The 12,335-nt window shown below is 41.2% G+C and overlaps 1 protein-coding gene across 2 annotated transcripts; it reads left to right on the top strand.

Annotated features, from left to right (window-relative positions):
• The first annotated feature begins 6,117 nt into the window (after window positions 1-6,117).
• On the top strand, window positions 6,118-10,681 carry LOC134882198 (complement C1q subcomponent subunit A-like). 2 transcript variants are annotated; one of them, XM_063909800.1, is made up of 7 exons: window positions 6,118-6,193; window positions 6,537-6,704; window positions 6,960-7,136; window positions 7,707-7,783; window positions 7,960-8,088; window positions 8,282-8,362; window positions 10,392-10,681. In XM_063909800.1, exons 2-7 carry the CDS (start codon window positions 6,548-6,550, stop codon window positions 10,542-10,544), a joined length of 774 nt encoding a protein of 257 aa, XP_063765870.1. In that variant the 5' UTR covers window positions 6,118-6,193; window positions 6,537-6,547; the 3' UTR covers window positions 10,545-10,681. The 2 variants fall into 2 exon arrangements, with proteins under 2 accessions (XP_063765870.1, XP_063765869.1); XM_063909799.1 differs by lacking the exon at window positions 6,118-6,193 and adding an exon at window positions 6,197-6,215.
• The last annotated feature ends 1,654 nt before the right edge of the window (window positions 10,682-12,335 follow it).

Raw genomic sequence — 12,335 nt, 5'->3', positions numbered from 1 at the left:
TGAAGTGTGTGTGTCAGCGGTGTAGGTGTGGATGTGTGAGCATGATGTAGAGCCAAGTGTTGCACGTCAAAACCAAAGACGAGGCCGAACAAGTGACAGAACAGGTGGCCGCTCTCAGGTAAGAGGAGGCCAGAAAAGAGACACTTGATCAGCTCTTCAGCCCCAAAGAGGGACCCGGTGCTCGCAACCAACGCAACCTTCACACCTTTGGAAACTTGCAGGACTTGTCCCAACAGGTTCACTAAACCCCCCCTCATGATGCCGCCTGCTTTGTATAACACAGGAAAACATGCAGCAACAGTATTTAGGTCTTATGTATAAAGAGGGGACGTCTGTGGGATATCTAACTTACAACCGGGGACAGTCATTACCTTTACTCAGGTAGGTTTGCTTCGATAAGGTAAACTAAAATGTAAAATACAATCAATGTAAAAAAAAAATCCATTTATGAATATTAAATATTTAAAAAACTGAGAAATACTGAGGAATGTTCAATAGGAGCAAACATGGACATATGGAAAGATATATATTTTAAACACATTATATAAAACACATTTTTAAAGGAAAAAAGAACAAATACATTTAAAAAATTAATATATTTAAAAAATGGTCTAAATGTAAAACTATAAAATAAAATAGGAGCAAATAAAGAAATGTAAAAAGGTATTTGTTATTGATCCATTAGTAAAACCAACAAGCTTTACATTGAAACATCTAATGTCACAATTATATCTAGCTTTTGCAAAACTAAAAACCACTCTTCAATATTATTATTATTATTATTATTATTATTATTATTATTATTATTATTATTATTATTATTATTATTATTATTATTATTGTTATTATTATTATTATTATTATTATTATTATTATTATTATTATTATTGTTATTATTATTATTGTTATTATTATTATTATTATTATTATTATTGTTATTATTATTATTATTATTTCCATCAGTAAAGGGATTACACTCCCTTTGCAGCGGCACGTCTGCAGACAGCCTGAGGACAGCGGAGTGACTCACTGTAAGAACTGTAATTCCACTTGAATGTGGTTAACGTGTAATTACTGCTGGTGATCAAAGAGGAGACGAATATGTAACCTGATTCATAAACAAAGTACATTTACATATGAATGATATCATTGTTTAGCCCTTTACCAGCTCTGAGTACTTCTACTTTACTCAAGTACAAGACCTGAGTACTTCTACTTTACTCAAGTACAAGACCTGAGTACTTCTACTTTACTCAAGTACAAGACCTGAGTACTTCTACTTTACTCAAGTACAAGACCTGAGTACTTCTACTTTACTCAAGTACAAGATCTGAGTACTTCTACTTTACTCAAGTACAAGACCTGAGTACTTCTACTTTACTCAAGTACAAGATCTGAGTACTTCTACTTTACTCAAGTACAAGACCTGAGTACTTCTACTTTACTCAAGTACAAGATCTGAGTACTTCTACTTTACTCAAGTACAAGACCTGAGTACTTCTACTTTACTCAAGTACAAGATCTGAGTACTTCTACTTTACTCAAGTACAAGACCTGAGTACTTCTACTTTACTCAAGTACAAGATCTGAGTACTTCTACTTTACTCATCCTCCCATTCTACTCTATTGACTCCAGGAGAAATTAAAGGAGAACCTGTGAATAAAATGGTTCATTCATAAAAGCAGAGTGACCCGGTGGAGTCGAACAGGGAGCTTTAGTTTAACACCTAAATATCCTGCAGAGCATGTCTGCACGAGTTGTTCTGGAAGTGGTCCAACTAGTTTGTATTCAGCCAGGTGATTAGAGGACACACACACACACACACACACACACACACACACACACACACACACACACACACACACACACACACACACACACACACACACTCACACTCACACTCACACTCACACTCACACACACACACACACACACACACACACACACACACACACACACACCGTCGTTGTAAACACTGGGTTCAGATTTCAGTGTAGTTCCTCAGAATCGTTATCTCCTCTGAATCTGTACGGGGGTTTTTACCTGCGGCTGCCTGTCTGAAAACACAGGGACGCATTTACTCCACTACATCCCTTTGTGACGATGCAGTCCACCTGTTCCCAGACGCTTTTTAAAGACTTTATTTCATCTTAGGAAGGACGAACATTTTAAAGAAACCCTTAAGTCTTCAGATTATTAGAAAAAAGTTAACTTTATTTTTATTTTTTCTAAATTTGAGGGAAAAATCAAAATGGAAAAAGGTGTTGAAGCTGTCAGACAAATACTTCAGTAAAGTACCTGAACTTCGTTCTTAAATTGAACCTCACTTTTCGTCTCATTGAAGTTTTTTTAATTGTGAACAAAGTTATAATTCTGTGTGTAATAAATACTTAAAGTTGAAGTACACTACACGTATACCGAAACTGCATGAAGTACTCCACCTGTTCTTAATCGCCTCCAGATGTTTACATGCCTTTCATTGTTTAAAGACGTGTAACACATCTCAGGTATTCAGCTCAGCCTGAAGAGAACAAATGGCAAAAATAAAAGAAGGTTCTCACCTGCGGGACGAGGAGGGTCCGCTCTGAGAATCAGACCCGTTTATTCCCAAAGAGTTTCAGTAAGGTGGAGAGAGCTGGGAGAGGAGCTGCTGTTCTTCACAGAGAGGTGTAGTATCTGCTGTCTGAGGCTTAGGGTTATATAATGTGTGACCACAGGTCATGTTATTGGTAGAGACCCAGCCAATAGCAGGACAGGAAACAGAATACCAAAACAAAGCAGGTCCCGCCCTCTTTAATGTTTCCTGTGTGTTTGTGACAGAGAGGATATCATCTGGTCTTTACTAGAAACCATAAACAGGACCATTACAAAAATGTGTGTGTGTGTGTGTGTGTGTGTGTGTGTGTGTGTGTGTGTGTGTGTGTGTGTGTGTGTGTGTGTGTGTGTGTGTGTGTGTGTGTGTGTGTGTGTGTGTAGAGCTGATGCCCTTGCAACTTAAACATTTCTGTTTTAATTGTATGTATTGCTTGGCATCGTTCTGTCTCATTCAGTTGTTCAGTTTGTTTCTGTTATATTATTGTGTCACTGTTTTCTCACTTTTGCACCAAATAAGGCCTAAATTAATTGTCTCTCTCCGCCCTTAAAAAAGGTAGAAGCCATCAGTTTGTGCAGCTGGAGATGGATTCATCTTAATTTGCAGATACAAGAAGGAAACTAGCAGCAAACACCAGTGTGTGTGTGTGTGTGTGTGTGTGTGTGTGTGTGTGTGTGTGTGTGTGTGTGTGTGTGTTGGGCAACCAGTGTCTTTAATAGAGTGCTGTTCTGAAACGGGGAGACAGAGGGGAAGATGCGCGGCAAAGGGACTCAGGCCGGATTCGAACCTGGGTATCTGGCCGCCTGCTCTACCCACTGAGCTATACGACGGCCAATTTTGGTAAAACATCCTATTTGTGTTTTGCATCGTACTACAACAAATCCTGTTCATTTATTAGTTGCTCTGCAAAACATCCTACTAATTTGAATAAATATAAATTCCTCTGTTTTTTTACTTTCCACCAATTTAAGCTTCTGTGTTGCAACCTAACCTATTTGTCTTGATAACTGCCAGACTTCCTGCGTGTTGCTTTTATTATTTGCATAAAAATGCAAAACATTCTAATTACTTTTCAATAAATGCACGTTCAAAAAGCATTGTTATTCATCATTACTTTTCCCATTCCTCCGCATTGTTCCTGATTGTTTCCTCACTTGGTTCTTGTATGTAAGTGTTTTATATCTGATATGTTGTTATAAAACCATCCTTGTTGTGCTCTGTTTCCCTGATGATGAAAAACAAACCAAAAGCAAATGTTAGTTTCATTTGTTTTTCCACAGACGACCCGCACAAGACTGAACTCGTCGTGTTTTCTTAACGCTCTTCCCTTTATAGCTGGGTTTACTCAAGGATATCAGAGCGGTGTGACAGTTGGAATTCATCACCTGTGTTACTCACTGTCATCAAAACCCAGACGCCCTGACAAACCTCCAACAGAATTTTCTTTTATTCTTGCCTACAAATCCCTTAATGTGCAACCACCACCCTGTCTTAAAGAGGGCGGCAGTGGCTCAGTCAGTAGGGATTTGGTCTTGGGACCGAAGTGTCGACGGTTCACGTCCCGATCGGACCAAAAAAAAAGGTGGTGCCAGTTCTCCTCCTAGGCCACTGCCAAGGCCCCTAACCTCTATCTGCTCCCTTGGCGCCGGGTACCTGGCTGCCTCTCTGCTCTGCCACCTCTCCTCTGCATGTGGTTGTGTGTGCATGTATTTCCTCTGTGTTTGTGCATGTATATCCTCTGTGTGTGTAATGTGTGTCAACACAACAGAGTAGAGAAAGCAAAAAAGTATGTCTTCTTCTTCTTACACCCTACTGACCTACTGAGCAGAGGTGTCCAAACTTTTTTCACAGAGGCCCAAAATATACGGAGAGCTGGGCCAATTATAGAGGAGAATATCGCCTCAGAAGTTCAGTTATAAGTTAGCAAAACAAATCAAATGCAGGTGAATAATGTTCAATACTTGAAAATGCTTTCAGAAAAAAACAGCCTACATCCCGTCTGTCTTTAGGGGTTCATTTATTCTGTTGCAGCTCATTCCTTAAAACAGGAGCCTCAGAGTGCTGATAATCAGAGTAAATATGAAGGTTACATCTCAAGCTGGTTATAGAAATAAGTTATTGGGCTTTTTTTTATCAACTCAGATTTGTTAGAGAATGTTTTAAATTCTAAATGACTGAATTTATTTTAAATTGTGCTCATTAATATATCTGAATACATTTGAGAAGTACAATATAAGACAAGCAGAAGTTGAATTTGTGGGCCATGTTATACTTTTAGAATTTGCAGAGGGTCGATTCAGAATGACCTGTGGGCCGCATTTGGCCCCCGGGCCGTAGTTTGGACACTTTTCTGTACAATGGTTGTTCCCATACTGTGTAATAAGTACAATGGGAGCCAAAGCTTTCTGTGGAATCAGCTTCCGGCTTGTGTTTGGGCAGCAGACACCATATCCATATTTAAGAGTGTGATTAAGACCTTCCTTTTGGATACAGCTTGTAGTTAGGGCTGGCTACAGTCTGGGTAATTACATATAAAATATCAACTGTTGACTTCATCTCTGCAGCTTTACAGCTTCACGTGTTTATGAAAGCCTGCTGCAGTTGCATCATATAAACACACGATAGCGCCACACACTCTTTAGACACAAGGAAATTACAAAAAAATGAAAGACATTAAGAGAGGGCATTTCAAAAGAGTCATTACAAAGCAGAGAATACAATCAACAGAGAACACGTTCATACAGAGTAAGACGGGTTATAAAACACATGAGTGAAGTTACAGTGCAGGGTGAGGTATGAACAGTTCAAATAATAGCAGCGGCAAAAAGAAAAGTCTTCAGCCTGGATTTAAAAGGACCTGCAGGTTTCTGGGAGTTTGTTCCAGATGTTTTGAGCATAATGACGTCTCCATGTTTTGTTCTGACTCGGGGGACAGAAAGCAGACCAGAAGACCTGAGAGTTCTGGAGGGTCCATCATGTAGCAGGAGCCCAGAACAAACCATTCAGTGCTTCATAAACCAGAAGCAGCGTTATACAGGGTACCGTGTGAAGGCCTCAGAGCTGGACTGATGTGATCCCCTCTCTCAGTGTTACTGAGGATGGAGCAGCAGCGTTCTGAATCAGCTGCAGCTCTCTCACAGATGTTTCAGTGAGGCCTGGAAAGACACCATTACAGTAGTCCATGATGAGCCATGTTTTGCTGCTCTGTTGTCTTTGGTTGCTACTTGTTTCCAAACACAGTAAATTCCATCCAAAAGAAAAATGAAGACTCTTTAATTAAAAACTACAGTAACCTTTAAAATATCTCTGAAAAAACTGGCTCCATGGTCTCCTTTCTGTCACATCATGAGTTTCATTTCCTTGCTCGCTCTCTCTCTCTCTCTCTCTCTCTCTCTCTCTCTCTCTCTCTCTCTCTCTCTCTCTCTCTCTCTCTCTCTGTGTGTGTGTGTGTGTGTGTGTGTGTGTGTGTGTGTGTGTGTGTGTGTGTGTGTGTGTGTGTGTGACTCTAATAAGAAGTCTTTATCTGTTCACCAAAAGAGGAAATCTCGTCTTTTCATCACAGCTCCAAATCCCCACCGGTGAGACAGACAACTCAGCTGGTGAGGAGAATAATATCAACATGTAATATATTTGGCATGAAAATACATTTTCTAGTTTATTATTTGAAATGGATTTAGTATTTACCAACATGTATTAATGTTTCCGTTATGATTCATTCGTTCCAGTTCATTTATGAAACTATCTTGCAGACGCTTGAACTTTGCTGCAGGTTTAAGCTTCTTAATTAACATTTAATTAACCTTTAATGTCTCCTTCTTCTTCTTCTTCATCTTCTTCTTCTTCTTCTTCTTCTTCTTCTTCTTCTTCTTCTTCTTCTTCTTCTTCTTCTTCTTCTTCTTCTTCTTCTTCTTCTTCTATTTTTCTCTTGTTCTTGTTCTTCAGTGTTTTGGACCATGGGTAGTTATTATGGGCTGGTGGTTCTGGTCGTCTTTGTCCTGATTCCTGCAAGATGCGGTGAGAGTTGTGGGGGGAGGGACGGCCGGGCGGGGGAGGCAGGAGCTCCGGGTAGAGACGGATATCAAGGAGCCAAAGGAGAGAAGGGAGAAGCAGGTAAAAGACTATTTTATGGTATATTTGTATATTTAGTCATGCAATCACGCTGAGGTTCAATGCAAATAAAACAAATGAATTATGAAGCTGTATTTAGTAAAGACCTGCTATTTTTCACCACTTCTAATAATGTAATATCTGTTAAATTGACAGAGCTTTACTAAAACGGAATTTCTTTGGTCCTCGTGTTTCTGGCGCCCCCTCGTGGTCACAGCGTGAGTTACTGCAGGTTCATCTCTAACCTGTGTGTTTCAGCGGTGAAGTTTCAGGGTCCGGTGGATGAGGCTGCCCTGCGGAGGTTGAAAGGGGAGGCGGGGCGGCGAGGCGAGCAGGGGACGATGGGCCCTAAAGGGTACCGTGGACATCTGGGAGCCCCGGGGCTTCCCGGAGAGCCCGGACGCCCCGGCCCCGAGGGGAAGGGCATCGGCCATGGTAAGGACATGAATTGCAGTATAAACCAGATGTTGCACAATAAAGTGGTGCAGGAATGAGTCCTAAAACCCTGAAATGATTCAGCACACTTCCTGCTCTCTGTTGTAGAATTGATTGGTTTTCGGTTGTTAGCCCGGAATAAGGTCTGTGGTTAGCACAAGCTGACAATATTTTATTCTACGACATAAAATAAGTCTGTAAATACCCCACTGGGGAATTCAAAAACGGAGGTTGCTAGCAAGTGTCTAAAGGGGACGACTAAACGTCATCACGCCCAACATTCGCCACCTTAAGCTTAGCGGTGGAGAAGTCATGTGACCGTGTCGTAGTTCCTCTGTAGGCCTAAGGTTAGCTTTTTACTTCAGAAATCATAAAAGGTTATTAATATGTGGAGATTATCCTGCTGAACTAAATGTTTAAGCATCATAAATGTGTGTGTGTGTGTGTGTGTGTGTGTGTGTGTGTGTGTGTGTGTGTGTGTGTGTGTGTGTGTGTGTGTGTGTGTGTGTGTGTGTGTTTGTGTGTGTGTGTGTGTGTGTGTGCGTTTGTGTGTGTGTGTGTGTGTTTCAGGAGGACAGGGGGCTCCGATGGCTCGATCAGCCTTCTCAGCGATTCGGACTATCAACACTTATCCTGCAGTTGGAAGGGTGCAGTCTCACAAATGTTTTAAAATCTGCACAGTTCAAACATCATTATTTATCTTTGACCTGGCCTGTGTGTGTGTGTGTGTGTGTGTGTGTGTGTGTGTGTGTGTGTGTGTGTGTGTGTGTGTGTGTGTGTGTGTGTGTGTGTGTGTGTGTGTGTGTGTGTGTGTTGGTAACAGGTGATAACATACCAGAATACCGTGGTAAACACACCTGAGGGCGACAATAAGGACTTTAACGCGGCCACAGGTCAATTCACCTGCAGAGTCCCCGGAGTGTATTACTTCACCTTCAACTCTGTGGCCAAGGTAGAGTCTCTCTATACTGACTCCACATCTGGACGCCATTATTCTGCAGAAACAGAACTTTACCTTGTAATGCATTGTTTTCACAGGGCAGTATTAGTACTGCAGTAAAGGATCCGAATCCTTCTCACACTACTTGTAATCTGCAGTTCCATCCTCAAACTTTAATACAGCTGTTTTGTTTTGTGTGTTTCAGGTGAGCATGTGTGTGGATATAGCGAGCGAAGCTTTGGTGAACAAGCTGGGATTTTGTGATTACAACAAGAACACTGAACAGGTCAGTAAAGGAACCTCCTGCTCATCTTCAGGTGTCTATCAGTATGTAGTGTCTCTACTTTAAAGAGTCCTCTCCTGCTGATGTTCAGGTGTATATCAGTATGTAGGTCTCTACTTTAAAGAGTCCTCTCCTGCTGATGTTCAGGTGTATATCAGTATGTAGTGTCTCTACTTTAAAGAGTCCTCTCCTGCTGATGTTCAGGTGTATATCAGTATGTAGAGTCTCTACTTTAAAGAGTCCTCTCCTGCTGATGTTCAGGTGTATATCAGTATGTATAGTCTCTACTTTAAAGAGTCCTCTCCTGCTGATGTTCAGGTGTATATCAGTATGTAGTGTCTCTACTTTAAAGAGTCCTCTCCTGCTGATGTTCAGGTGTATATCAGTATGTAGTGTCTCTACTTTAAAGAGTCCTCTCCTGCTGATGTTCAGGTGTATATCAGTATGTAGTGTCTCTACTTTAAAGAGTCCTCTCCTGCTGATGTTCAGGTGTATATCAGTATGTAGTGTCTCTACTTTAAAGAGTCCTCTCCTGCTGATGTTCAGGTGTATATCAGTATGTAGTGTCTCTACTTTAAAGAGTCCTCTCCTGCTGATGTTCAGGTGTATATCAGTATGTAGAGTCTCTACTTTAAAGAGTCCTCTCCTGCTGATGTTCAGGTGTATATCAGTATGTAGTGTCTCTACTTTAAAGAGTCCTCTCCTGCTGATGTTCAGGTGTATATCAGTATGTAGTGTCTCTACTTTAAAGAGTCCTCTCCTGCTGATGTTCAGGTGTATATCAGTATGTAGTGTCTCTACTTTAAAGAGTCCTCTCCTGCTGATGTTCAGGTGTATATCAGTATGTAGAGTCTCTACTTTAAAGAGTCCTCTCCTGCTGATGTTCAGGTGTATATCAGTATGTAGTGTCTCTACTTTAAAGAGTCCTCTCCTGCTGATGTTCAGGTGTATATCAGTATGTAGTGTCTCTACTTTAAAGAGTCCTCTCCTGCTGATGTTCAGGTGTATATCAGTATGTAGCGTCTCTACTTTAAAGAGTCCTCTCCTGCTGATGTTCAGGTGTATATCAGTATGTAGTGTCTCTACTTTAAAGAGTCCTCTCCTGCTGATGTTCAGGTGTATATCAGTATGTAGCGTCTCTACTTTAAAGAGTCCTCTCCTGCTGATGTTCAGGTGTATATCAGTATGTAGCGTCTCTACTTTAAAGAGTCCTCTCCTGCTGATGTTCAGGTGTATATCAGTATGTAGTGTCTCTACTTTAAAGAGTCCTCTCCTGCTGATGTTCAGGTGTATATCAGTATGTAGTGTCTCTACTTTAAAGAGTCCTCTCCTGCTGATGTTCAGGTGTATATCAGTATGTAGCCGTCTCTACTTAAAGAGTCCTCTCCTGCTGATGTTCAGGTGTATATCAGTATGTAGTGTCTCTACTTTAAAGAGTCCTCTCCTGCTGATGTTCAGGTGTATATCAGTATGTAGAGTCTCTACTTTAAAGAGTCCTCTCTCACTGATGTTCAGGTGTATATCAGTATGTAGTGTCTCTACTTTAAAGGGTCCTCTCTTGCTGATGTTCAGGTGTATATCAGTATGTAGAGTCTCTACTTTAAAGAGTCCTCTCCTGCTGATGTTCAGGTGTATATCAGTATGTAGTGTCTCTACTTTAAAGAGTCCTCTCCTGCTGATGTTCAGGTGTATATCAGTATGTAGAGTCTCTACTTTAAAGAGTCCTCTCCTGCTGATGTTCAGGTGTATATCAGTATGTAGTATCTCTACTTTAAAGAGTCCTCTCCTGCTGATGTTCAGGTGTATATCAGTATGTAGTGTCTCTACTTTAAAGAGTCCTCTCCTGCTGATGTTCAGGTGTATATCAGTATGTAGTATCTCTACTTTAAAGAGTCCTCTCCTGCTGATGTTCAGGTGTATATCAGTATGTAGCGTCTCTACTTTAAAGAGTCCTCTCCTGCTGATGTTCAGGTGTATATCATGTATCACCCCTCCATACTTCATGTGTTATGTGTGCTGTGTCTGTGTTCAGGTGCTGTCGGGCGGCGTGGTTCTGCAGCTGACTGCGGGACAGAAGGTTTGGCTCGAGTCCTTCAGAGACCAGCAGAAAGACAATGAAAGAAGAGACAATCAAGAGAAACAGACCATCTTCAGCGGCTTCCTGCTCTTCGCAAGTCCAGAATAAAGTCCAATCATTTACAGCCCAAAATCTGAAACCAAATAAAGCCGTTTTCAGAAGGAAGTCACTATAAAGCAGCATCACAGTACAGTTATATCGCCGAACCCTTTGTACATGCAAATAAATGAACAGTATGAAATTGAGTGTGTGTTTGTGTGGTAATATTCAATGTTTTCAAGAAGGTGCCGCCTTTTAAAAGAAATGCTTTTTACGACTCTGCAGGTCTGGTCAGATAAACAGGAGCAATACCATGCCTAATTTGCAGGAATGTTACCATGCTAACACCTTAGCACATTATCTTATCCAACCTTACAAAAGTGCTCTTCTGCAAGGCAAATATCCCTAATGGGATTACAAAAATCACAATGAACCAAACTTAGAAGATCTGCAGAGCTCGGCTAGCAGTTTCCCTTTACTTCTATTCTTTGTGCTAAGCTAGGCTAACCCCCTTCTGGATGAGGAAGGATGTCTGTTATAGGCTCAATGCAATGTTTTTCTACCATGAACTTTATTTTGGACAGTTTTGCAACCCCTCTGTAAGTTATGGAAGTGAAACTTTTTGTGGTTTTGCACACTTCTTGTTTTTGGTAAACCTTTAACCCTTCGTCACACCTTCAGTGGACCTCGTGTGGCTCCATCGGCACAGTGTGGAGATATTCTGCATCTTTGTTATCGTCAGCTAACTCAAGGAAAGGAAGAAGTCATAAATATAGAATAGAATGGGAGGATGAAACCCTCTTTATTAGTCACATACGTGCACACAGCAGAGCACACACAGTGAAATTGGTCCTCTGCATTTAACCCATCCTAGTAATAGGAGCAGTGGGCAGCTATTGTCCCGGGGAGCAATGGGGAGGGGGGATTGGAGGTGTCCGGTGCCTTGCTCAAGGGCACCACAGCAGGGCCTAGGAGGTGAACTGGGACCTCTCCAAGTAGCAGTCCACTTTCCATATTTCAAGTCTGTTAGGGGACTTGAACCAGCGACCCTACGATTCCCAGTCCAAGCCCCTACTGACTGAGCCACTGCACGTTTCATCTTTCCCTCTTCTTCAATTCAAATACAATTATTTTGTATAATTCAAGTAGTTTTATTGGCACCTACATAAGCATGTTGTTGCCAAAGCATTACTCAAAAGATCCCCAGATAACATCGACTATTATAGTTTGAGTTGCAGGAATGCAGGTTCAAATCATACGGTCGATTAATCAAGGACATCTGAAAAAAAATCCCCCAAATTAATGCTTATCTGGCAAAAACAAAGCGACATACGGTAATAGCGTTAATGAATTGTGACACAGTCATCCATACATAAACATCTAGGATTCACCATTGGTAATGTACATTTGAAAAGCAAAGAAATGAAACAATCAAAAGCTCCTGTCATTTCACATGAAAAACTGCAGTATATTTTGCAAGCAGAGTTTGTACGTTTCCTTCCACTACAGTTATTAAACACTCATAGTTAACAGCTGCCGATTATATATAAAACACATGACATTTTTATAAGATATGATGCAACATTTGCCAATTGTTATAACCTCTCGCTCAGGCCTGTGACCTCTTCACACACGTGACCATTGGCCTCCTCACAGCTGCTTGTGTACTGCTTGTTTTCAAGTTAGCCAGTTGTGTCCTTCCTCTCTGTGCTCCTCCAGCATAGGCTAACGGCCCTGCAGGTGCTGTTATCTTCATTAAGGAGGGGCAGCCTGGGCTTCCGAAGCCTTGTCCCCACAGAGGGAAAACTCTCACGCCTGTCCTTTTGGTTTTATTGTTTGAGGCTGAGCCCAGATGTTTCG

This window comes from Eleginops maclovinus, chromosome 20 (assembly GCF_036324505.1).
Source record: "Eleginops maclovinus isolate JMC-PN-2008 ecotype Puerto Natales chromosome 20, JC_Emac_rtc_rv5, whole genome shotgun sequence".
NCBI lineage: Eukaryota > Metazoa > Chordata > Actinopteri > Perciformes > Eleginopidae > Eleginops > Eleginops maclovinus.
The sequence above is the reverse complement of the archived record's forward strand: the minus strand, read 5'-3'. Positions and strand labels throughout refer to the sequence as shown.